The sequence below is a fragment of the Mauremys mutica genome, chromosome 15 (assembly GCF_020497125.1).
Source record: "Mauremys mutica isolate MM-2020 ecotype Southern chromosome 15, ASM2049712v1, whole genome shotgun sequence".
Classification (NCBI taxonomy): Eukaryota; Metazoa; Chordata; order Testudines; family Geoemydidae; genus Mauremys; species Mauremys mutica.
The window spans coordinates 34,028,937-34,052,638 of NC_059086.1; the positions used below are offsets into that span (position 1 = coordinate 34,028,937).

At 67.7% G+C, this 23,702-nt stretch overlaps 1 protein-coding gene across 3 annotated transcripts; it reads left to right on the top strand.

The window, feature by feature from the left end:
• Nucleotides 1-237: 237 nt before the first annotated feature.
• Nucleotides 238-22,385, top strand: PPP1R12C (protein phosphatase 1 regulatory subunit 12C). Of its 3 annotated transcripts, none has more exons than XM_044988570.1 (23): nt 238-510; nt 5,576-5,706; nt 6,841-6,959; nt 7,043-7,202; nt 8,262-8,406; nt 8,608-8,682; nt 9,039-9,127; nt 9,590-9,729; nt 9,883-9,968; nt 13,311-13,487; nt 13,737-13,859; nt 14,451-14,536; nt 14,861-14,953; nt 15,334-15,424; nt 16,021-16,152; nt 17,051-17,141; nt 17,764-17,891; nt 18,197-18,249; nt 18,654-18,762; nt 19,019-19,123; nt 20,583-20,633; nt 20,824-20,874; nt 21,083-22,385. In XM_044988570.1, the coding sequence occupies exons 1-23, from the start codon at nt 238-240 to the stop codon at nt 21,167-21,169; spliced, it is 2,595 nt and encodes an 864-aa protein (XP_044844505.1). In that variant the 3' UTR covers nt 21,170-22,385. The 3 variants fall into 3 exon arrangements, with proteins under 3 accessions (XP_044844505.1, XP_044844506.1, XP_044844507.1); XM_044988571.1 differs by having other exon boundaries at nt 18,657-18,762; XM_044988572.1 differs by lacking the exon at nt 13,737-13,859.
• Nucleotides 22,386-23,702: the final 1,317 nt, after the last annotated feature.

Below are 23,702 nucleotides of genomic sequence, written 5' to 3' on the forward strand. Positions count from 1 at the left end.
GGCGAGGGGGCGGGGCCAGGGCTAGGCGGGAGGGGGCGGGGTACGGAAGCCGGCGAGGGGGCGGGGCCAGGGCTAGGCGGGAGGGGGCGGGGTATGGAAGCCGGCGAGGGGGCGGGGCCAGGGCTAGGCGGGAGGGGGCGGGGTACGGAAGCCGGCGAGGGGGCGGGGCCAGGGCCGGACGGAAGCCGGCGGCGGGAGGGGGCGGGGGACGGAAGCCGGCGGGGCCGCGCCGGGAAGATGGCGGCGGACGCGGGCGCGGCGGCGGCGGCCCGCGAGCGGCGGCGCGAGCAGCTCCGGCAGTGGGAGGCGGCGCCGGCCCCGCCCTGCCCCCCGCGGCCGCCGCGCGCCCGGGCCGTGCGCTTCGAGCGCGCCGCCGAGTTCCTGGCCGCCTGCGCGGGGGGGGAGCTGGGCGAGGCCCGGGCCATGCTGCGGGGGGGCCCCGGCGGGGAGCGGCCCGGGCCCGGCCTGGTCAACGGCACCAACGCGGACGGGATCAGCGCCCTGCACCAGGTGGGGGCGGGGCGGGGGCCGGTCACTGGGGGAGGGGGAGGGGGAGCGGGGGGCGGGTCAGTGGGGCGGGGGGGCCGGTCACTGGGGGAGGGGAGCGGGGGGCAGGTCAGTGGGGCGGGGGGGGCCGGTCCCTGGGGGAGGGGGAGCGGGGGGCAGGTCAGTGGGGCGGGGGGTCGGTCAGTGGGGGAGGGGAGCGGGGGGCAGGTCAGTGGGGCGGGGCGGGGGCCGGTCAGTGGGGGAGGGGAGCGGGGGGCCGGTCAGTGGGGCGGGGGGGTCGGTCACTGGGGGAGGGGAGCGGGGGGCAGGTCAGTGGGGCGGGGGGGGCCGGTAAAAGGGTGAGGGTAAGGGGGGGGCAGATCAGGTGGGCAGTGGGGGCCGGTCACTGGGGGAGGGGAGCGGGGGGCAGGTCAGTGGGGCGGGGGGGCGGGCAGTGGGGGAGGGGAGCGGGGGGCCGGTCAGTGGGGGCGGGGCGGGGGGTCGGTCAGTGGGGGAGGGGAGCGGGGGGCAGGTCAGTGGGGCGGGGGGTCGGTCAGTGGGGGAGGGGAGCGGGGGGCAGGTCAGTGGGGCCGGGGGGGTCGGTCACTGGGGGAGGGGAGCGGGGGGCAGGTCAGTGGGGCGGGGATGTGGGGGGAGGGAACGGGCCCAGGAGGGGGCAGCTGCAGGGGGGCAGGGTCAGTGCCGAGGGAAGCTGGGGCAGGGGCAGGCCCTGGGCAGGGGGCATGTGCGGGGGAGGGGGCAGGGCTGTGGGGGAGGCTGGGGGCAGCGGCAGGGCTGTGGGGAGCTGGCAGCCGTGGGGACAGGGTGATGCGATGCGGGGACTCTGTGGGATTAGACTTGGCTGCCTTCCCAGAGCCGGGGGAGAACCCAGGAGTCCTGGCACCCATCCCCCTTGCGCTAAATGCACGGGAAGGGCCCAATTCAGGTGACCCACCAGTTTCCAATCGGCCGCCCCCTGTGGGGTTCCTGGGGGAGCCCTGCCGGTGCCCCTCACTCCCGACCCGCAGCCCCCTGGTACCCCAGCCCTGCCGGTGCCCCTCACTCCCGACCCGCAGCCCCCTGCTAGCCCCCCCCCCCCATCACAAGCCACAGGCTCTTCAGGGCAGCGTCCAGCCTGACAGAGAATTCCCAGCCCCGGTGGGTGGGGTCTGTGCGGTGTCCAGCGTGTGGGGACCCCCTGACTCCTGGCCGAGGGGGAGGGGTCTGTGCTGAACCTAGTACAACGGGAGGCCCCGATTCTGGCCTGCAGGGAGATGCCCAGCGACAGAGCCCCCATCTCGCTTGTGCCCGGCTGTGCAGTGAGTTGTGGGGGGGCCTCAGCCTGGTGCCCTGTTGTGGCCCACAGCCTGCGCCTGAGCAACAGAGCCTGGTACGGGCCGGAACCTCCGGGGTTTGTGCCACGTGCCACCACCGGCCACGACGAGCTCCAACTGAACAGGCCCCGGTGCCCCTCACTCCCGACCCGCAGCCCCCTGCAAGCCCAGCGCCCCCGGTGCCCCTCACTCCCGACCTGCAGCCCCCTGCAAGCCCGGTGCCCCTCACTCCCGATCTGTAGCCCAGTGCCCCCCACTCCCGACCCACAGCCCCCTGCTAGCCCAGTGCCCCCCCCAGTGCCCCTCACTCCCGACCCACAGCCCCCTGCTAGCCCAGTGCCCCTCACTCCCGACCCGCAGCCCCCTGCTAGCCCAGTGCCCCTCACTCCCGACCCGCAACCCCCTGCTAGCCCAGTGCCCCTCACTCCCGACCCGCAGCCCCCTGCCGGCCCAGCCCTTGGCTGCCACACACAGCTGTGATCCTGGGGGGCTGTGGCGGAGCGACCCATTGGCAGGGCCTGTAGGACTGTTCAGGGGGTGGGGCTGTCTCCATTCACCTGGGCCCTAGCTCTGCCCCCCAGGATCCAGCCCGGCCCCATGCCAGAGCCCGTCCGGGAGGTTATTTTAGGCTCCCCTCGGTTCCAGTCCTTTTCTGGGTTTCTCATCAGGGAAGCTCCCAGCTCCCCCTCCGTCCCCCCTGCCCCGACTTTCCATGACTTCATTCTCCTGACGGCCTTGGCTTCCTTCCCTGGACCCCGGCCTCCCTCCGCCCCCAGCTCCTCCCAGCAGGGCTGGCAGCCGACAGCTTCTGCCTCGGGGCGCGGGGCCGGGCCCCCCTCGGGGGGAGCCCCCCTCAGCTCAACCCCCGTTGCAGATGGCCCTGCCCCGCCCCCACCCCAAACCCCGCAGTGGGGCGTAGCCAGGGAGGAGAACTGGGGGCCGCGTCGGTGAGCGGGGCCAGGGGGCCGGAGCTGCGGGGGAGGCGGAAGGGGGAGCACAGCAGGGGGCTGTTGGGTGAGAGAGGCAGAGGTGTGAATTCAGGGGGGCTGCCCAGCCTTCCCCCCCCATGAGGTTACACCCCCCCAGTGAGCGTCAGTTCTGGGGCGCGTGCCCATGTGCGAGTGAATTTTGGGGTCTCCAAATGCCCATTCCTGGGGCAGTGTCGGGTCCATATGCCCCAGCAGCCTGTTACCATCTTCCCATGGGAGTGGGGTGCCCACCCCCTACAGACAAGAATCTGGGGTGCCCCATATCTTTCCACCCCAGGGCATTCTGGGTGGGCCCATGGAGCTGAGGGGTCCACACACTCCCCTCCCCCCTCCCGATCTGCCATTGAGGCAACTTCTTCCAGGACTCGGTTTCCCAACGGAACGGCCGCGGTTGAATTGAAATCGGCTCCAGATCCCCGGAGGCTGCTTGGCTCCACCTGGGGTTCGGCTCCCCGGCGAGCGAGTTTGGGGGAATCGCCCTGCGCTGGGGGGTTTCAGCCCCTTCCCCAGCCCGATGGGGAGGTGAAAGCCGCCGGTGCCCAGCCAAAGCGCCCCCTGCGATTTCAGCCCCATAGAACTGAGGGTTCTTGCTGCTTGTGTCCATTCTCGGGCCCTGGGCCGAGCGTCTTCCCCCTCCCCCTCGGCCTGCTGCCTGGCTTCACCCGCGTCCCCCCGAGTCCCCCCGCTCCTTGGGTGGCTGCGTGCCAGGATGGTGGGTGGTCCCCCGGCCCTGCACAGAGCCCACCAGGGATGAGGTTGGGAGTTCTCTGTCTTCACTGCGCTGGGTCCGGAGTGAGGGGCACTGGCAGGGCTGGGGGCGGGGGGAGCCCAGGGCTGGGCTAGCAGGGGCTGCGGGTTGGGAGTGAGGGGCACCAGCAGGACTGGGGGGAGCCCAGGGCTGGGCTAGCAGGGGCTGCGGGTCGGGAGTGAGGGGCACCGGCAGGACTGGGGGGAGCCCAGGGCTGGGCTAGCAGGGGGCTGCGGGTCGGGAGTGAGGGGCTGGGGGAGAGCCCAGGGCTGGGCTAGCAGGGGGCTGCGGGTCGGGAGTGAGGGGCTGGGGGATAGCCCAGGGCTGGGCTAGGAGGGGGCTGCGGGTCGGGAGTGAGGGGCACCGGCAGGGCTGGGCTAGCAGGGGGCTGCGGGTCGGGAGTGAGGGGCACCGGCAGGGCTGGGGGGGGAGCCCAGGGCTGGGCTGGCAGGGGCTGCGGGTCGGGAATGAGGGGCACCGGCAGGGCGGGGGGGGGAGCCCAGGGCTGGGCTAGGAGGGGGCTGCGGGTCGGGAGTGAGGGGCACCGGCAGGGCTCGGGGGGGGCAGGGCTCGGCTAGCAGCCCCGGGCTCTCCCCAGCCCTGCCAGTGCCCCTCACCCCCAACCCGCAGCCTCGTTCGTGCGCCCGGCTCTCAGGCTGGCGAGAGCGGTGCCTCTGCCAGGCGAACCCGCCCCCCTCTGGCTATTTCTGGCCCCGCTTTGGGAGCCGGTGCCGATGCCGGATCCCACGTCCCCCCCATGTCCCAGGGGCTGCAGGGGCCGGTTAACCTGTCCTGCCTGAGCCCAGCCTCAGGGCTGCTCTGGCCCAGGGCCAGACAGATGGATGCGTGAGGGAGCGTCTATTGGCAAGGGCTGGGTGCCAGGACTCCTGGGTTCCATCCACGGCTCTGGGAGGGGAGGGGGGTTTAGTGGGTAGAGCGGGGGGGGGGCTGGGTGCCAGGAGTCCTGGGTTCTATCCACGGCTCTGGGAGGGGAGGGGGGTTTAGTGGGTAGAGCAGGGGGCTGGGTGCCAGGACTCCTGGGTTCCATCCACGGCTCTGGGAGGGGAGGGGGGTTTAGTGGGTAGAGAGGGGGCTGGGTGCCAGGACTCCTGGGTTCCATCCACAGCTCTGGGAGGGGAGGGGGGTTTAGTGGGTAGAGCAGGGGGCTGGGTGCCAGGACTCCTGGGTTCTATCCACGGCTCTGGGAGGGGAGGGGGGTTTACTGGGTAGAGCGGGGGGGCTGGGTGCCAGGACTCCTGGGTTCCATCCACGGCTCTGGGAGGGGAGGGGGGTTTACTGGGTAGAGCGGGGGGGCTGGGTGCCAGGACTCCTGGGTTCCATCCACGGCTCTGGGAGGGGAGGGGTGTTTAGTGGGTAGAGCGGGGGGGCTGGGTGCCAGGACTCCTGGGTTCCATCCACGGCGCTGGGAGGGGAGGGGGGTTTACTGGGTAGAGCGGGGGGGCTGGGTGCCAGGACTCCTGGGTTCTATCCATGGCTCTGGGAGGGGAGGGGGGTTTAGTGGGTAGAGCAGGGGGCTGGGTGCCAGGACTCCTGGGTTCAATCAAACGCTCTGGGAGGGGAGGGGGGTTTAGTGGGAAGATCAGGCGGCTGGGTGCCAGGACTCCTGGGTTCTATCCACAGCTCTGGGAGGGGAGGGGGGTTTAGTGGGTAGAGCAGGGGGGGCTGGGTGCCAGGACTCCTGGGTTCTATCCACGGCTCTGGGAGGGGGTTTAGTGGGTAGAGCAGGGGGGCTGGGTGCAGGACTCCTGGGTTCTATCCACCGCTCTGGGAGGGGAGGGGCATTTAGTGGGTAGAGCAGGGGGGGCTGGGTGCCAGGACTCCTGGGTTCTATCCACAGCTCTGGGAGGGGAGGGGGTTTAGTGGGTAGAGCAGGGGGCTGGGTGCCAGGACTCCTGGGTTCTATCCACAGCTCTGGGAGGGGAGGGGGGTTTAGTGGGTAGAGCGGGGGGGCTGGATCCGCTCAGTCTCTGACCCCCCTCCGCCCCCCCCCCCCCCAGGCCTGCATTGACGAGAACCTGGAGGTGGTGCAGTTCCTGGTGGAGAACGGAGCCGACGTGAACCAGGCGGACAATGAGGGCTGGACGCCCCTGCATGTTGCTGCCTCCTGCGGCTACAAGGAGATCGCCCAGTGAGTGGGGCAGGGAGTGGGGGGCTGGTCAGGCCCATGGGCCCATCTACCCCGGTATCCCGCCCCCTCCCTGTCCCTGGATCAGAGCCACGGGCCCATCTACCCCGGTATCCTGCCTCTGCCCTGCCCCTCAGATCAGCCCCACGGGCCCATCTACCTCGGTATCCCACCCCCTCCCTGGCCCCCCGGATCAGAGCCACGGGCCCATCTACCCCGGTATCCTGCCTCTGCCCTGCCCCTCAGATCAGCCCCACAGGCCCATCTACCCTGGTTTCCTGCCCCACCCCCCAGGTCAGACCCACAGGCCCGTCCAGCCTGGAGTTCCACAGCCCCCAATCACAACCCCTGAATTCACACTGGGCTGGACGTGCCCAGAAGTCGGATCTGTGCGGGCGGCGGGAGAACCGGGCTCCGGGGGTGCAGGAGGGACCCCGTCTGGGCAAGTGCAGGGTGAGCCCCATGTGGGTGCCCCCCCCGGCAGGGAGAGGGGCGGGCTGGGGACTCTGGGTATAAGGAGCAGACGCCCCCCGTGGGTAGCCGGGTCTCTCCGCTCCCACCTGCCCGCGCTGCTCGTCCCACAGGCCAGTCGCTGGGATCCCGGCCACACGCTGACCCCTAATCCCCCCCACGCCCCATAATCCCCGGCACATGGTGCTAATCTCTGGTCATGTGCCGCATAATCCCCCCCATGGGCCGAAGAGACCAGCCCAACCCCCCCCCCCCACCAGTTCAGGGCTCCCCCCCTGCTCTGATCCCCCCCCAGCTCCGATCTCCCCCCTCCCATTCCAAACCCCACCAGTTCTGATCTCCCCCCCCACCTGCTCCGATCTCCCCCCAGCTCGGATCCCCGCCCTGAACAACCTCCCCCGACAGCTGTGAGCACCCCCTGCTCACCCCATGGCCCCCCCACATCAATTTCCTGCTCCTCCCCACAAGTGGGGGAGGCCCCCCTCCAACTCGGGAAGCTCTCGGGCGGAAGCTGGGGTCCTGCAGCCCCCCCCAAAGCCAGGGGCTCAGCGCAGCCTTGTTACCGCAAAGGGATGGGGCCGGGGGAGGGGTGGGGCTGCCCCGTGGCCATGGGGGGCTCCATGGGCCGGAGGGGCCCCGTGGTCCGACGCTCTCGCCCGCCCCCAGGTACCTGCTGGCCCACGGCGCGCAGGTGGCGGCGGTGAACAGCGATGGGGAGATTCCCCTGGACATCGCCGAGGACGACGGCATGGAGGCGCTGCTGCGGGAGGAGATCACCAAGCGAGGTGCGGGGAGGGGCGGGGCCGTGGGAGGGGGGCGGGGCCCCGGGGCACCCGGCCCCGCCCTCACGCCCGGCCTGTCCCCGCAGGGGTGGACGTGGCGGCCGCCAAGCGGGAGGAGGAGGAGCTGATGCTGCAGGACACGCGCCAGTGGCTGAACGCCGGGCACATCGACGACACGCGCCACCCCAAGACCGGAGCCAGCGCCCTGCACGTGGCCGCCGCGAAGGGCTACATTGAGGTCATGAGGTGAGCGGGGGCCGGGTGGGAGCCGGCGCCCCCTAGAGGGGACAGACCCCGTGCCCCATTCCCTGCCCCCCTGAGCCAGCCAGTCCCTGTCCTGGGGCCGGGTGGGAGCTGGCGCCCCCTAGAGGGGACAGGCCCCACACCCCATTCCCTGCCCCCCTGAGCCAGCCAGTCCCTGCCCTGGGGCCGGGTGGGAGCCGGCGCCCCCTAGAGGGGACAGGCCCCGTGCCCCATTCCCTGCCCTGGGGCCGGGTGGGAGCCGGTGCCCCCTAGAGGGGACAGGCCCTGCGCCCCATTCCCTGCCCCCCTGAGCCAGCCAGTCCCTGCCCTGGGGCCGGGTGGGAGCCGGCGCCCCCTAGAGGGGACAGGCCCCATGTCCCAGCCATTCCCCTCTGGTTCGTTTCTGGCCGTGCTGTGGGTCCCGGTGGCAAGTTTCCTCCTGCCCTTGGGCGTCACTGCCGCCCGGGCTGGTGGAGTTCGTTGTGCTCCCTGCTCTCCTGGCAAGTCCGGCCCCCAGTTCCTGCCAGCTCCCGCCCCCGCTGGGCCGGGCTGGGGGAGCCGCCTGCCCCCCCCCAGAGGCTCATGGGAGCTGCGTTGGTTGCGGAGTCCCTCCCGCCCAGCCCCCGAGGCTTTGTGCTGCCCCTCCCAGTCCGACCAGCTTGGCAGGTCCGAGGGGCTCCCAGTCAGCACGTTCGGATTCCCGCCCCTGCCCGTCTCCCAGGGCCAGTTAATAGCCGCCCAACCCACCTGGGGTCGCAGCTGTGGGTTGGGAGCAGCTGTTCATGTCCCAGCCCCTGCTCCGGTCCTTCAAAAGAGGTGTGGCCCCTGTTTACAGCTGGGGAAACTGAGGCACGGAGGGGCAGTGGCTTGCCCAAGATTAGAGGGGTTAGAAAGGAGTAATCCTGGCTCCCAGCCCCCGCTGCTCTAACCATCAGACCCCACTCCTCTCCCAGAGCTGGGGATGGAACCCAGGAGTCCTGGCTCCCAGCCCCCCCCCAACCCGCTAGACCCCACTCTCCTCCCCAGGCGTCCTGACTTCTCTCCCCTCCCCCCGCTGCACAGGCTGCTCCTGCAGGCCGGTTATGACCCCAACGTGCAGGACAAGGACGGCTGGACCCCCCTGCACGCGGCGGCCCACTGGGGGGTGGAGGAAGCCTGCCGCCTGCTGGTGGAGCACCTGTGTGACATGGACACCCTCAACAACGTGGTGAGGGGGCGGGGCCGCAGGCAAGGCGGGGGGGGGGGGGGAGGATCTACTGGATCACAGCAGCCCGGGCGCCGTAGGAAGTTGGAGGGCAGCGAAGGGACTGGGGGAGGAGGCCTGGAAGTGGACGTTTGGGGTGGGGGGGGGCAGACGGAGGCCTGGGGCTGCTCTCGACCACCCCCTCCCCCCCTTGCTCCCCGCCAGGGCCAGCGGCCGTGCGACCTGGCAGACGAGGACACGCTCAGCCTGCTGGAGGAGCTGCAGAAGAAGCAGGAGGACGTGAGTAAGGGGGGCCCCCCCCAGCCCTGTTCTGCCCCCCAGTGCCCCTCCCCCCCAGATCGGGGCAGCACCCGCACTGCTTGGACCTGCCTGTCCATTCGGCAGCATGGCCGGGAAGGGTTAACCCCAGGCGGGGCTACTGCTCCAGGGAGTGGAGCGTTGGCCAAGTCCCCCACTCAGCCAGGTAAGGGGGCAGCCATAATGGGGGGCTGCCGCCGCCCTGCTGCTGCTCTCACCCGGCCCTGAGCCCACTGGATCTCCCAGCATCCTCCCTGCCTGGTGGGGATTTCGGGGGGTGGGGGCGGAATCACAGGGGTCTCATGACAGCGACGGACCCTCCCCCCTTCCCTCCCCAGCTGCGCAGCAAGAAGGAAGCTCACCTGAAGCAGGCGGTGATCGATACCAGCACAGAGCAGCAGCCCGTGTACAGCGCCAAGCACAGGCGGTGAGTGCGGGAGGCTGCGGGTCGGGAGTGAGGGGCACCGGCAGGGCTGGGGGGAGCCCAGGGCTGGGCTAGCAGGGCGCTGCGGGTCGGGAGTGAGGGGCACCGGCAGGGCTGGGTGGGAGCCCGGGGCTGGGCTAGCAGGGGGCTGCGGGTCGGGAGTGAGGGGCACCGGCAGGGCTGGGGGGGAGCCCGGGGCTGGGCTAGCAGGGGGCTGCGGGTCGGGAGTGAGGGGGCACCGCAGATGGGGGGAGCCCAGGGCTGGAATTGGGGGGGGGGCTGCGAGTCGGGAGTGAGGGGCACTGGCACCGCAGAGTCTGGGGGTTCACTTTCAGCTCCCCGCTGCCACGCAGTAGGATGGGTGGGGTTCGGCCCCTTGCTCATTTGCCCACGAGGTGCCTAACAGGCCCCACCCCTGCTGACCCCCCCCCCATCGTCTCCCCCTCCCCCCCCCGTCTCCCCCAGGAGCTCCGTGTGCCGCATGAGCAGCCGGGAGAAGATCTCGGTGCAGGACCAGTCCAAGGAGCGCAAGACCCTGGGCTCCATTGTCCCAGATGAGGAGAACAGCTCCGCCTCCGAGGGGGAGGAGCCGGAGAAACCCAGCGGTAGGCGGGGCTTGTGAGCTGGGGCGGGGCCTGGGGCTGATCCGGGCGGGGGATGGGCCCCTCGGAGCAGATTGTGGGGAGAGGTGCTGGGGCTGAACGGGGGGGGCTATGCCAGGCCCCCGTGTCACCCCAGCTCCTCTGTCCTCCCCACAGAGTCCACGAAGCCCCTCCCTCAGGAGAGCAGCGGCTTGAATGGGGTCGCCCTGCCCCCCGTCTCCCCTGCACCGACAGGGCCCAAGGTGAGTCTCCTCCAGCACCCCCCAGGGGTCCCCATTCCTGTCCCCCCCCCGCCCCAGGGCTGGATTGTGAGGGGCCTGAGGGGTGCTGACGCCCTCTGGTGGCTCACTCGCCTCATGGGGGCGTGGCTAGAGGGCCCTTGTGGGCGTGGCTTCATGGACAGGTCCATTCCCCCCCTGGATTACTACTAAGATGAAGACTTGGCTGTAATATTGCAGTCTAGTTAGTTTTTAGCCGGGGTGTGTGGGGGAGCCAGGACGCCTGGGTTCCTCTCCCTGGCTCTGGGAGGGGAGTGGGCTCTAGTGGTTAGAGCAGGGGGGGCTGGGAGCCAGGACGCCTGGGTTCTATCTCCAGTCTAATGCCACCCCCATGGGGCTAGACCCTGCCCCATGTGAACCGGGTCTTGATCCCAGCATGCCCCTGTGATGCTGACGTTCTCCTGCCCTTCTCATACGCTGATTCTCTCCGCCTGTCCGGCTCGTTCTGCGATTCGCTAATTACACCTGAGGGGGTGGAGCTGCCTGAAGGGGGCGGGGCCCAAACCCTACAATCCACCCTCCTTCCTCCCCTCTTACCATTCAGGGGTCACTGAAACTGAGCAACCAGGAACGGGGCTGGGATCTCTCCCTCCAGCCCCTAGTCAGCACGATCTAGGGGCCTGCGCCCCACCCCCTCGCTGTTCTGGCCCCGCCCCTCCAATTTGGCCACATCTAGACTCTCTTCTATCTCTGCCCTATATTGCTCCCCCCCGCCTGCACCCTGTATTTGTTCTTCTACTGCTCGGATCCTGCCCCCCCGCCCCCCGCCTTCCCCTTTATACGCCATCAGTCCCCGCTGGCCTGCCCCTCTCCCACCCTGCCTGCCCCGGACCCCCTGGGGCCGGCATTGTGGCGCCAAAGCCTACGCAAAACAGGCATCATCCTGGTCCCGCAGGGGGGCGAAAAAGCCACAGTGAGCGACACCCCCCCGCTCCCCAGCACGAGAGCCTCTGCTCCCTTCCCCCCGGAGGAGGCCGAGCCGCCTCTGGAGCCCGGGGTCTGGCTCTCCAGCGGTGTCACGAGCCGGCCAGGCTCAGCCGGCTGACTCTGCTTGCTGTTCATAGGATCACAGGCTGGGGGAGACAGAGGGTGGGGATTGAGGGGCCTTGCTGAGCTTTTAGGGGCAGATGTTTCTGGTTCTAGACACCTCCCAGCAGCCTCCTCCATCCCTGGTGTCTTCTAGAGAAGCAGAGATTAACTAGTTGGAGTGGGGTCTAGTGAGTCGGAGTGGGGGGGGCTGGGCACCAGGACTCCTGGGTTCTCTCCCTGGCTCTGGGGGGAGTGGGGGTGTCACGGAGTCACCGGGTGATGCTCTGGAACTACTCCATACGAAGCCAGTAAGGACTCGGGGGGAGCCTCCTCTCTCTGAGCAGACTGTCCCCAGGGCAAGAAGCTTCCACAGCTTCAACCTTCTTGGGTCTGACCTCAGAGCATCCAGCATCCCCGTCCCCCTGTGCGCTTCCCACAGCGAATACGCCCAGGCGGGACTCCTGGGGGAGCCAGTGGGCCCTGCACCCCAACTCCGCAGCCAGACCTGACTCTCAGCCAGAAGGTTTGTTAGACGACAGGAACACAGTCTGAAACAGAGCTTGTAGGTACAGAAACCCCAATTTAGGTCCAGCTTGGGGCAGGGAGGCCAGAGCCCCGTCTGGCCCCCCCCATTTCCCCAGCCAGCTCCAAAGTGAAACTCCCCAGCCCCTCCTCTGGCCTTTGTCTCTTTCCCAGGCCAGGAGGCCACCTGATCTTTGTTCTCTAGCCCCTTCAGGTGGCACCTTTGCAGAGGAGGGGCCCAGGCCATCAGTTGCCAGGAGACAGAGTGTCGGCCATTCTCTGTGCAGACACCATCACGCTGACCCTCCTGGGCTCTGCAACAACCATACACCCTGATCCCACCACCTAGAGTCTTAAGAAATGCATTGGGGAAACTGAGGCACCCACACAGTATTGAGAGAAAACATTAAGAACATTCCCACTTCATCATGCGGGGCTGGTGGTTAGAGCAGGAGAGCTGGGAGCCAGGAAGGGAGTGGGGTCTAGCGGTTAGAGCAGGGTGGGGGGGGCTGGGAGCCAGGACTCTTGGGTTCTCTCCCCTGCTGTGGGAGGGGCGAGGGGTCTAGTGGTGCGATCTCGTCACCCCTTCTGTGGGAGCCTCCCTCTGGGTTTAATGCTTGTTTGAGACCCTCGATCGGACCCAGACGGTCCCGGTTCCCACCGCGCAGGGGGATATTGAGTTTACTTTTCTGATTCCTGAAGCTTGGCAGCGAGTCGGGCTCCAATCCTGTTCCCGTGGCCTTGCGCAGAGGGAGGGTTCGCAGCGGGGGTCCCGCCGGCCGTTCGAACCCCCCCTTACCCGGGCAGCGGTGCTGAGATACACTAGGTGGGCGGGGGCCCTTCCTGGGGGGGACACTTGCTGAGAGGACGCACGTCCCCTTGGCTGGGAAGTGAATAGCTCTGGAGACCTGGTAACTGATCAGTTTTTCCCCACTAGGGGGCGCTGGCTTCGATCTGTTCTCAGGGCCGGGGGCCTGTTGGCTCGGGGGGGAGCGGGGGAATGGGGCACGGGGCGGGGGGGAGCCCATGGGGCAGGTGGGGAGGGTTGCATCTCCCCCCTCCACCCCCCTGGCCGTGCATGGTGGGGCGGGTGGGGGGCGGTGTTCCCATCTGCGGGAGTCAGACTGCTGCCCCCCTCCCACTCCGGGTAGTTTCTAGGCCACTCCCCTTGAAATTGACTAGGGATCCCTCTTCTAAGCCCTGTCCCCATATAATTGGGGGGGGGGCAGATTGGGGAAGGACACCTGCCTCCCTCCCCCTATGTGATGGGGGGGACAGAAGGGGGAAAGGTATCTGCCCCCCCCCCCGAGCTCCCCCATCCTGCTTCTTACCTGTAGCCTAGCACACAAGGCGATCGAAGGCCAGTGCATTTTGGGGGGTGGGGTGGGGTTAATGACACCACCCCCAGCTTCGTGGGATGGAGCTGGGGAAAGTGAGGGGGTGTGTGGAGCGGTGCGTGTCGGTTTCAGTGGGGATTTGGGGGGGGGAGTGGGGTGAGGAGGGGTCAAGGTGGGGGGGATCAGTGGCGGGGGGAGAATGGGGGGTAGGGAGGATTCAGGGTGAATGGGGGTCATGTGGGATGGGGGGGGCATGGGGCAGACCGGGCCCACTGGGGTAGCGCGTCCGCTGCCTTTCGATCCCCTTCCGTGACCCCCTCTCTAGGTTCAGCTCCCTCCGCCCATCCTGATTCCACCCCCTTCTCCCCCCCCCCAACTCCCCTCCCCGTTTTTCTCGCCCCTCCCCCTCCCCCCGCAGTTCTCCGGAGGCCGCCCCGCAGCGCCGGAGGATTCGTCGGCACCCGCCTGGAGGGCGGGGCTGCGGAAGACGGGCAGCTTCGGGGTGCTGCAGGACGCCCGGCTGGACGAGGGGCCCCCCAAGGAGGGCAGGATCAAGCGCTCGGCGTCCAGCCCCAGGCTGGACACAGAGGAGAAGGTGAGGGAGGTAGGGGGGGAGCCCTGTAGCCATGGGGGGGGCACCCGACTCCGACACTCTAGCCAAGGGGGCACTGGAACACAGACCCCTCCCTCTCACACCACGGTAAATGCCACAGCAGAGGGGATTCTGGGAGGGCAGGGGTTCTTTCCCACAATGCAAAGCGTGCCTTTGAGACGTCTCGCGCCTGGGTCGGTCTGTCTGTCTGTCTCTCCCACTAACTGTCTCCTGCTTTCCCTCCCCCCTCAGCCACAGGACATCTGGGAAATCCTACAGAAGTGGAACAGGACTCTGATTGGCCCGGGGTTAGCCAATAAGAGCGTAGCCTCAGAGCTAGCCAGTCGGGAGGAAGGGAGTTCATCAGGTGACCTGGTAGGAGGCTCCGCCCATAGGGGAGTGGCCTTATTCCCCTCCCGCCCACCTGCTTATTCGCCTGTGTCAGCTGTGTCCTGGTGCATTCTGGGACGCCTTACGCTGTTAGATGCTTAGTTCGAGCCTAGTGACGGTGGGGGGGGGGGCACCATAGGGTGTCTTGGGGGCTGGGATCCCCATCCTGGAGCATCAAGCTGGGATCACTTAGGATCCCACTGGATCCCTCAATCCCGATGTCTGTCCTCCAGCCCTGCGTTTTCCCCTTAACTCTGCCCCCCGCCCTGGTCTGTTTCTTGCTCCTTAATTTTCCTGATTCACGACTTTGTGCTGTAACTGCTAGACCCCCACAGCTGGGATGGAACCCAGGAGTCCTGCCTCCCAGCCCCCCCCTCGCTGCTCTTGCCACTAGACCCCATTCCTTTCCCTTCCCCCTGCACTCCATTAGCTGCAACAGGGACTGACACCCTGGCACCTGGAGGGTATCGAGCTGTGCTCTGGGCAGCGCCCCCTCCTGGCTGGAGGCCGGGGTAGCCCTGAGTGCCCTGCTGTAGCAGAGACGTTCACAGGCACTTTTTCTGCTTCCCCTGCCAGAGCAAGGAGCCACCGCGCCTGGCCCGGGTCCCGCCGACGCCCACCCGGCGTATCTTCACCCTGCCAGACGCAGAGCCAAGCCGAGCGTGAGTCGCCTGGGTGCTGTCCCGGCTCGGGAAGGGGAGCGGGGTCTAGTGGTTAGAGCAGGATGGGGCCTGGGAGCCAGGACTCCTGGGTTCTCTACCTGGCTCTGGGAGGGGAGTGGGGTCTAGTGGTTAGAGCAGGGGAGGCTGGGAGCCAGGACTCCTGGGTTCTCTACCTGGCTCTGGGAGGGGAGTGGGGTCTCGGGGTTGGGGGCTGGGAGCCAGGATGCCTGGGTTCCATCCCAGCTCGGGGACGGGAGTGGGGTTTACCAGGGTGGCAATGTGTCCGGTAGCTTAGCACACCCTATTCTTGTGCCCACGCTATAGGAGCTTGGAAGACGGCCTGCAGATGAAAATCGACGTGGGTCCTGCCCCCAACCAGCTCCCCACTTCCAGCACAGACCCCCGCGACCGTCGAAGGTGCGGGCAGGCCAGGGCCAGAGGGCTGTGGGGGTGCTGGCGCTCCACCTTCCGGGGGTACTAGCACCGTGGCTGCAGGGGGAAACCTCTCCTGTAGCACCCCACTTACAGCCCCCCAGCCTTGGCTGTGGGTGCAGAGTGCGGCTGTGCTGGGGGGGCCCTGCGATGGTGGTTGGGAGAGACCAGGCTCCATAACCGGTGTTACTGTGAGCTGTGAAATTGCTGCCCTGCCCCAGAGGGGCCGCATCTCGGCACTGGGCGAGGGGTCCCTGTATACCCGGCTCCCGCCCCGCACCCCAAAGGGGGCCTATGTCCCAGCGCCGGGTGAGGGGTCTCTGCTTTCTGCCGATCTCACTAACACCCCTCCCCACCCCGACCAGATCGTATCAGACCCCCGTGAGGGACGAGGAGTCGGAATCGCAGCGCAAAGCCCGGTCGCGGCTCATGAGGCAGTCCCGGCGATCCACCCAGGTGCTTCTACCAAGTGGTTAGAGCGGGGGGTGGGGCTGGGAGCCAGGACTCCTGGGTTCTCTGCCCGGCTCTGGGAGGGGAGCGGGGTCTGGTGGTTAGAGCAAGCAGGGGGCTGGGAGCCAGGACTCCTGGGTTCTCTGCCCGGCTCTGGGAGGGGGGAGGGGACACTTAGTTGTGTGGAGCTGCGCGGGGGCTGGGAGCCAGGACTCCTGGGTTCTCTCCCCAGCTCTGGGAGGGGAGTGGGGTCTAGTAGTCAGAGCAAGTGGGGGGGGGGGGAGGGCTGGGAGCCAGGACTCTTGGGTTCTCTGCCCGGGGAGGGGAGGGGAGGGGGCACCTAGTTGCATGGGGGTGGGGAGCCTGGACTCCTGGGTTCTTTTCCCAGCTCTGTTGCTGACTTTGGGCCAGTCCCTTCCTGTGTGTGTTGGGGGTGCAGTGACTCTACCACACCCCCTGGGGGCGCCGTTTCCCTTCCTGCGGAGGTGACTGCCACCCTGGCCAGCGACCCTGCCCCCCCCCCCGGGGGGCCAGCCCTTCCCGCCAAACCAGGGTCCCAGCCCTGGTCACGCCCCTCCTTGACCCACGTGCTCCCCTCCTAGGGCGTCACCCTCACGGACTTGAAGGAAGCCGAGAAGACCATTGGTCGATCCGGGGACGCCAGGGCCCCCGAGCAGCGAATCGGGGAGGACGGGAAGCGGGGCCGGGAAGGGGAGCAGCCGCTGGACACCACGGTGAGGGCAGGGGCGGAGCCAGGGCCAATCTACCCTGGCTCTAGCTGCAGCTGGGTCGTTAACCTGCGGGACTCCCTGCCTCCGGACACTGCAGTCGGGTAGTGGAGCTGGGTTTGTGTGAAGGGCTTCAGTAGTTCATGGGCCCGGCGGTCTCACGGGGTGCGGGGGGGCAGGGAGAGGGTGGGAGACTGGGGTAAATGGGCCCATGGGTCTGATTCAGGGGGAGGCAGGATACCAGGGTAAATGGGCCTGTGGGTCTGATCCGGGGGAGGCAGGACACCAGGGTAGATGGGCCCGTGGGTCTGATCCGGGGGAGGCGGGACACCAGGGTAGATGGGCCAATGGGTCTGATCTGGGGGAGGCGGGACACCAGGATAGATGGGCCAATGGGTCTGATTCAGGGGGAGGCAGGATACCAGGGTAAATGGGCCTGTGGGTCTGATCCGGGGGAGGCGGGACACCAGGGTAGATGGGCCTGTGGGTCTGATTCGGGGGAGGCGGGACACCAGGGTAGATGGGCCAATGGGTCTGATTCGGGGGAGGTGGGACACCAGGGTAGATGGGCCTGTGGGTCTGATCCGGGGGAGGCGGGACACCAGGGTAGATGGGCCCGTGGGTCTGATTCGGGGGAGGCGGGACACCAGGATAGATGGGCCAATGGGTCTGATTCGGGGGAGGCGGGACACCAGGGTAGATGGGCCCGTGGGTCTGATCTGGGGGGGAGGCGGGACACCAGGGTAGATGGGCCTGTGGGTCTGATCTGGGGGAGGCGGGACACCAGGGTAGATGGGCCTGTGGGTCTGATCTGGGGGGATCCCAGCTTTCTGAGGCTCGGAGGGGGGGTTGGCCTTGTCCAGCAGACACCCCATGTCCATGGGTCGTTACCCCCCCTCTGCAGGACTCGGCCAGGCGATGCCGCGCAGCCAACCCCGAGGGCTCCTCCGTGTCTCCCGTGAATCCCATCGTGGTGAACTCTCAGGCAAAGAGAGGTGAGGTGACCCCCTGCCGGGCCCCCACCCCATCTCATCCCATGGGGATCCTGGTTCAGTAGCCAGGCAGCCTGCTTGTGGTGGGGGCGGGGGGGGGGGGGGTTCTGTCCTCCTGGGTCCGGCCCAGCCCCTGGGAAGTGGGGGGGCTGTTGAATGCTGCTGCCCCCCACAGATCCTCCAGCCAGCACCTGCCTGCAGTCCCAGGAGGTGGCCAGCAGAGGGCAGCGCAGCAACATGTTCTACCCCCTGTGCTCTCTGGTGTGAAGTACGGTCTAGTGGTTAGAGCAGGGGGGGCTGGGGCCAGGACTCCTGGGTTCGAGGGGAGTGGGCTCTAGTGGGTAGAGCAGGGGGGGCCAGAAGCCAGGACTCCTGGGTTCTCCCCCTGGTCTGGGAGGGGAGTGGGGTCTAGTGGTTAGAGCGGGGGGGGGGCAGGACTCCTGGGTTCTATCCCGACTCTGGCTGGCCATCCCGTTCAGCAGCTGAATTAACCCCTTGTGGCATGTTCCGCTCATGGGACGCCTGTTGCCGGGTGAAACTAACAAACTGGCAGAGAGGCTGGGGCTGTGGGGGGTGCATCAGTCCCTGCCCCTGACAGCCCCCCCCCGCCCCGTCTCTGCCGCAGCGCCGGAGCCCGAGGGGCTGGGGATGGGCTCCGAGGCGGAGGCCGAGCTGCGGAACCGACTCGCCGTGCGGGACCGCCGGAAAGGCCGGCGGGAACGACGCTCCACGGGGATGGTGCAGAACGCAGAGGTGAGCAGAGGGGGCCAGGCCCCGGGCGGCCAGGGCAGCTGCGGGGGGGGGAAGCCAGGCACGGCCTCCCCAGGGGGTAATAACTGAGCAAGGAGTGGGGCTGGGATTCCACATGGGGGGACAGCGGAGTGAGGGGAAAGATGGGGGGCTGGCACTCTCGGGGGGGGGGATTGTGGGGGGCCGAGGGGGCCTGGGATTGCATGTAGGTGGCTATGGAGGGCTCATACCTGGGTCAGCAGAAAGATCCGGAGGGGGAGGGGGCGTCTGTTAACCCCCCAGCCCCATGGATTTTGGCCTCTCTCTAGGGCGACGAGACCGAGGAGCCAGAGCAGCTGAACGACGCCGCCCCGGGATCCAGGTACCAGCCGGCCCCAGCATTGCCACGGGGTCCTGAGAAACGCTAAACGGGGGTTCAGGCCCAGAAGGGAGACCTCTGGGGGGCGCTCTCCCCCGACAGGCAGGGCTGGCCCCAATGCCCCAGGGTGGCACAAGGGGACACTAGGCTGCGGGGGGGGGGGCTCTTCCCTAGCAGGCAGGACCCCCTTCCTCCCCCAATGCCCTAGGGGGCGCTGGGCTGCAGAGAGGGGGACAGAGAGCTCAGTAGGGGGTGCTGTAGCACAGCTGTGTTTCAAGCTAGAGACCGCTGACAGCTCACCCCAGAGGTGGCTGCATCTCGGTGCCGGGTGAGGACCTGGCGGGTGCGGGGGGGGGAGCCCACCCCTTGCAGTAACAGGGCGATGTGTGTCTGTCTGTCTCTCTCAGCAGCACGTCCGACCACTTGAACAGCCTCCTGCCCCACCGGACGGATGCCTACGGCTGCGCCAGGCTCAGCAGCGTGAGCAGTGCCGGGGACGAGCATGAATACAAAAAGGTGGGACAGGGGCCGAACCCCCCAGCACCCTGAACCCCACCCCCAAGTGCTCGGGCATCTGCCCGTCCAAACCTCCCAAGCACTGGGCTGGCTAGTGGTTCGGGCCGGGAGGGGAGCCAGGACTCCTGGGTTCTCTCCCCAGCTCGGGGGGGGGGGGAGGGGGGAGCGTGTCTAGTGGCTAGAGCAGGGGGAGGGCTGGGAGCCAGGACTCCTGGGTTCTGTGCTCAGCTCTGTGCCCCCCTCCCCCCCCCCCCAGCTCTATGAAGATCTCCAGGTGGAGAACGAGAAGCTGAAGGAGCAGCTGCAGGAGACGCAGCTGAAGCTGACCCAGATTAAGCTGGAGCTGGAGCGGGTGACCCAGGTGAGAGGGGCGGGGCGCCAGGGCTGGGGTGGCACCGGGGGCAGGTGATGGCGTGGGGGGGCTCCCTTCCCTTCTCTCAGCCCCCCTGCCCCACAGCCTGCTGGGGAGGGAGAGCCCCACTGCAGGGGAGACCACACAGCCACCACTGCAAAGGATTCTGGGATAGCTAGCCAGGGCGAGGGCGACAGGAGGGCGGCAGCGTTGTGCCCCAGGGCATTATGGGGGACGAGGGAGTTCCAGGCAGTGAGGGGGGGTGTCTGCCCACCCAGACCGACTGCCCCCGGGGGGGCACCAGGTTACCCAGTCGAATGCCCACAGCTCTGCCCCGTTCCCTGTGGAACCCCTCCACAGCCGGGCTGGGAGGAGAGACCTGGATGGAAAACCCTGGTGAGCTCAGCAGGGGGCGCTGGCCCCGGGGTGGCCCTAGGGGGCGCTGGGCTGGCCCTAGGGGGCGCTGGGCTGCAGGGGGTCCAGCAGGGGGCACTGTCCCCCACAGGCAGGTCGGCCCTAGGGGACACTGGGCTGCAGGGGGTCCAGCAGGGGGCGCTCTCCCCCACAGGCAGGGCTGGCCCCGGGGTGGCACTAGGGGGCGCAGGGCTGCAGGGGGTACAGCAGGGGGCGCTCTCCGGGGTGGCACTAGGGGGCGCTGGGCTGCAGGGGGTCCAGCAGGGGGCGCTCTCCCCCACAGGCAGGGCTGGGCCCGGGGTGGCCCTAGGGGGCGCTGGGCTGCAGGGGGTCCAGCAAGGGGCGCTCTCCGGGGTGGCACTAGGGGGCGCTGGGCTGCAGGGGGTCCAGCAGGGGGCGCTCTCCGGGGTGGCACTAGGGGGCGCTGGGCTGCAGGGGGTCCAGCAGGGGGCGCTCTCCCCCACAGGCAGGGCTGGCCCCGGGGTGGCACTAGGGGGCGCTGGGCTGCAGGGGGCGCTCTCCGGGGTGGCACTAGGGGGCGCTGGGCTGCAGGGGGTCCAGCGGGGGGCGCTCTCTGGGGTGGCACTAGGGGGCACTGGGTTGCAAGGGGTCCAGCAGGGGGCGCTCTCCCCCATAGGCAGGGCTGGCCCCGGGGTGGCACTAGGGGGCGCTGGGCTGCCATGGGGAGACGGGGTGAGGAGCTGGATGTCGGTGTCCGATGTCTCACTGCCCCCACACACACCCCCCACCCCCCGCTGGCAGCCCCCTGCAGTTGCACCCGCGGCCCAGAGATGCTCAGTAAATATTGACCCAGGGCGCTGGGCTGGGCCGGGCTGGGCTGGTCCCTCTCCAGCCGGCTGCCTTTGCTCTGAGTCACCTGCCGGTTCTCTCCAGCAGCCAGATATTGCCCCGGCTCGGGGGGGGGGGGGATTTAAGGTGGATCCTCTGTATAGCGGGGCCCTGGGTCTGGCCCCGGGGCAGGGGACTGGCTGGGGGCGGGGGGGTCGAATCGGGCAGGCGCCGTCTCTCACCCTGTGCTTGGTGTCGTTGGCAGAGGCAGGAGCGCTTTGCCGAGCGGCCGGCGCGGCTGGAGCTGGAGAGATTTGTAAGTACCTGCCCCACTGTGGGGGCCCCGGGCCCCCAGGACATTGCCCCCCATCCCCACCCCCCAGCCAGCTGGGGTCTTCACTCTGCCCCCCTGAGGAGTCCACCCCCAGGGCGTGAGCTGCCCCGTCCCACCCCCAGCTGGGGCTGTGTGGCCTCCACTCACGACCCCCCTCTCTCCGGCCCCCCAGGAGCGCCGGGCCTTGGAGCGGAAGGCGGCGGAGCTGGAGGAGGAGCTGAAGGTAATTGGATCAGCACCATCCTGGATGGGCCCCTGTGGGCGGCGAGGGGGCGGGATGCCGGGGCAGATGGGCCTTGAGGGGTCTGATCCGGGGGAAGGGAGCAGGCGGGACGCCGGGGCAGATGGGCTCGGGGGAAGGGAGCAGGCGGGACGCCGGGGCAGATGGGCCCGGGGGGCCGAGCAGACACTAACCCCCTCCTCTGCCCCAGGCTCTCTCGGACCTGAAGGCCGATAACCAGCGCCTGAAAGACGAGAACGCGGCTTTGATCCGGGTCATCAGCAAACTCTCCAAGTGACGCCCCCCGTCCAGGGCAGGGAATCGCCCCAATTCCCGGGCCAGCCCCTTCCAGCTGGCAGGGAGACCCCCCCCCACACTCCAGACCAGCTCCCCCAGCCAAGGTGCCATGGGAGGGGGGAGTCTATGGACCAGAATAAGCCCCCCCCCAGCAGGACCACACCCCCTTACGCCTCCCCCTCAAACCAGGGACCTCCTGATAAACCTCCCCCACAAATCTTTCCTCTGGGGGAGGGGTGTCTGAGCCCCCCTGATAATCAGACCGACACCCCCCGCCCCCAAAACCCAGCCCCCGCCCCAGGACAAATATTTATTTGTGGCTCTTGACAATTCCTGCTCCATGTTAAGTGACGCTCGTTGTCAGTAGCTGGGGAGGGGGCAGATTCCCACCTGCCCCCAGTCCCAGCCTCTGGGGGGGGGCTTGTAACCCCTCCTCCCCCTGCTTCCATTACCCCCAGTTAAAAGCCAAAATGATTCTCTCCCCCCCCCCGCCCCGTTTGATCGTGGGGGTGTTAGCCGAGATGGGGATATTGCAAGGCCCCCCCCTTTTTACAGACCCTTCAATTCCCCCCCCCAGCTAAACAAATCCCAGAACATTAATTTCCTTCCCACCTGGCAGCTTTGTTTCTGCCCCACGGCGCCCCCTGTGGATGCCAAGGATCTCTCACCTGCCCGCCCCACGGGAGCCCCGTGCCAGTCCCCCCGACAGGGAAAACGCCAGCCGGGGAGGGGCTGTTCGTACGGGGCTGGCAGACGGGGGAGGGGGGGCTATGCCAGTATTGTGGGGGGCCCCTGGGGAGAAACGGGGCGGGGGTCCAGGGAGGGCTACTCTAGGGTCAGCCCCCAGAGGGGCCCAGTAGGGGGATGTGGGGGAGGGGACCCCCGAATACACAGCCCCCTTGGGGCGTCCCCAGTGTGCGCTGCTTGGGTCCCGAGGGGGCAGGACCCATCTGCTGTTCCGCCCCCACGTTCCTGCCTTGGCTCCACCCCCTCGGAATCTTAGTGTTAAAAGGGGGCGGGACTTTATCGTCACTTCCCCCACCCCCGTTGCAGTATCTGGGCCGAACCATGTCGATGGCGGGGGAGTGGGTGGTGCCTCCCAATTCTTCCTCTTAAGGGCTTCTTCCATTGTAGATTTGGTGGCGCAGGCACCCAATAACCACATGACCAAAGTGGGGGGTGCCCCCAGCTCCCCAATATCCCCCCCCGACCCATACGGAGGGTCTCCCCTCTATCGCAAACCCAGGATTGGGGGGTTCAGGTAAGACAAAGGGCATTGCAGATCCTGCTGCCCCCCAATGTGTGGGGGGGGGTGTGGATCTCAGCCCCCCCAAAACGTGCCATGGCTGTGGGGGGGGTTCACATCCCAGTTTTCTGCCCCCTTCCTTCAAGGGGTGGGGGAGAGGGGCACTTTGCACAGATGCCAGTACGAAAAAAGGGGGGTTCAGGCTCCCTTTAAAAACTGCCATGCAAACTGAATGTGGCTTCCTGGAAAGGGGACCCCAAATTGGTGCCATGCCCCGCCTCCTGCTGAAATGTCCCCCTGAAATTTGTAGGGGAATCTCAACTTTCCATGCCCTTACCCTCTGTTCAGAATCCCCCCCAAATTCCCAGGGGGGACCCCAAAATTCTCAGTGCCATGCAACTGATTTGCCCCCTCAGCAAAAAAACACTCCCCAAAATTGAGGGCATCCCACATTTTTCCAGGTCATGCAACCATCTCCCCCCCCCCCCGGTCCCTCAGCAAAATAAAAATCGCCATGAAGTTTGCAGAGGGGGTTCCCCCCCCCGCCAAATTTATATGCGGCCGCTCCCCCCACGCCACCCCTGTGAACATATTTGTATATAAAGGAAAGTATTTTCTATACAGCGCTCCCCGCCTCCCCGAAAGATACGACGTGTGCAATACCGCAAAGGAAATTCTATATATTGTATTTGTTTATTTTAGCAGCGCGGCTGCAGATCTTTAAAGCACAGGGCTAGAAAAACAAAAAATCTTACAAAAATGAAAACTTAACAAAAAAAAAATAACAAACAAAAAAAAAGATTTTAAAGCCCGTCCCGCTCCCTGGTGGTGTGGTTTTTAAAGGGCGCGGTGAGCCGGGGAGGGGGCTGGAGGGACGAGCACGGGGGGGGGGGGGGATAATGGGGTGTCGCAGGGGTGCTGTGCCTCTCTGTGGCTTCCTTTAAAGACGGCTGGGGTCAGCTGATTCCAGCAGCCGGGGCTCCCCGCAGCCCAGGCCTGGTTATTGAGGATGAAAGCGCGCCGGAGAAGACACCCTGAATGGGTCTCTGGGCCCAGTCCGGGGGCTTCCCTGTGGGGGCCGATACAAGCCGACCGGGACTCTTCCCCCAGGAGTCTCTCACATCAGGCTGCTGCCTTACCCCGGTTTGGGCGTCTGGGGCCGGGGCCTCTGAAATGAGTCCGTGCCGCAGCGCCCACCACTTCCAAGAGGGGGAGACGCAGGGGGGATTGGCATGGGGCCGCTCCGAGTGCTCCCCCACAAGCCCACCGAGGCGTCTAACTCTTACTG

What these genes read in the sequence shown, in the direction of transcription:
- PPP1R12C (XM_044988570.1), top strand. Translation starts at nt 238, where the DNA reads ATGGCGGCGGACGCGGGCGCGGCGGCGGCGGCCCGCGAGCGGCGGCGC. An exon ending in GGATGGTGCAGAACGCAGAG is followed by an intron (nt 17,892 to 18,196) that starts GTGAGCAGAGGG and finishes GCCTCTCTCTAG; the next exon opens with GGCGACGAGACCGAGGAGCC. An exon ending in GGCTGGAGCTGGAGAGATTT is followed by an intron (nt 20,634 to 20,823) that starts GTAAGTACCTGC and finishes CCGGCCCCCCAG; the next exon opens with GAGCGCCGGGCCTTGGAGCG.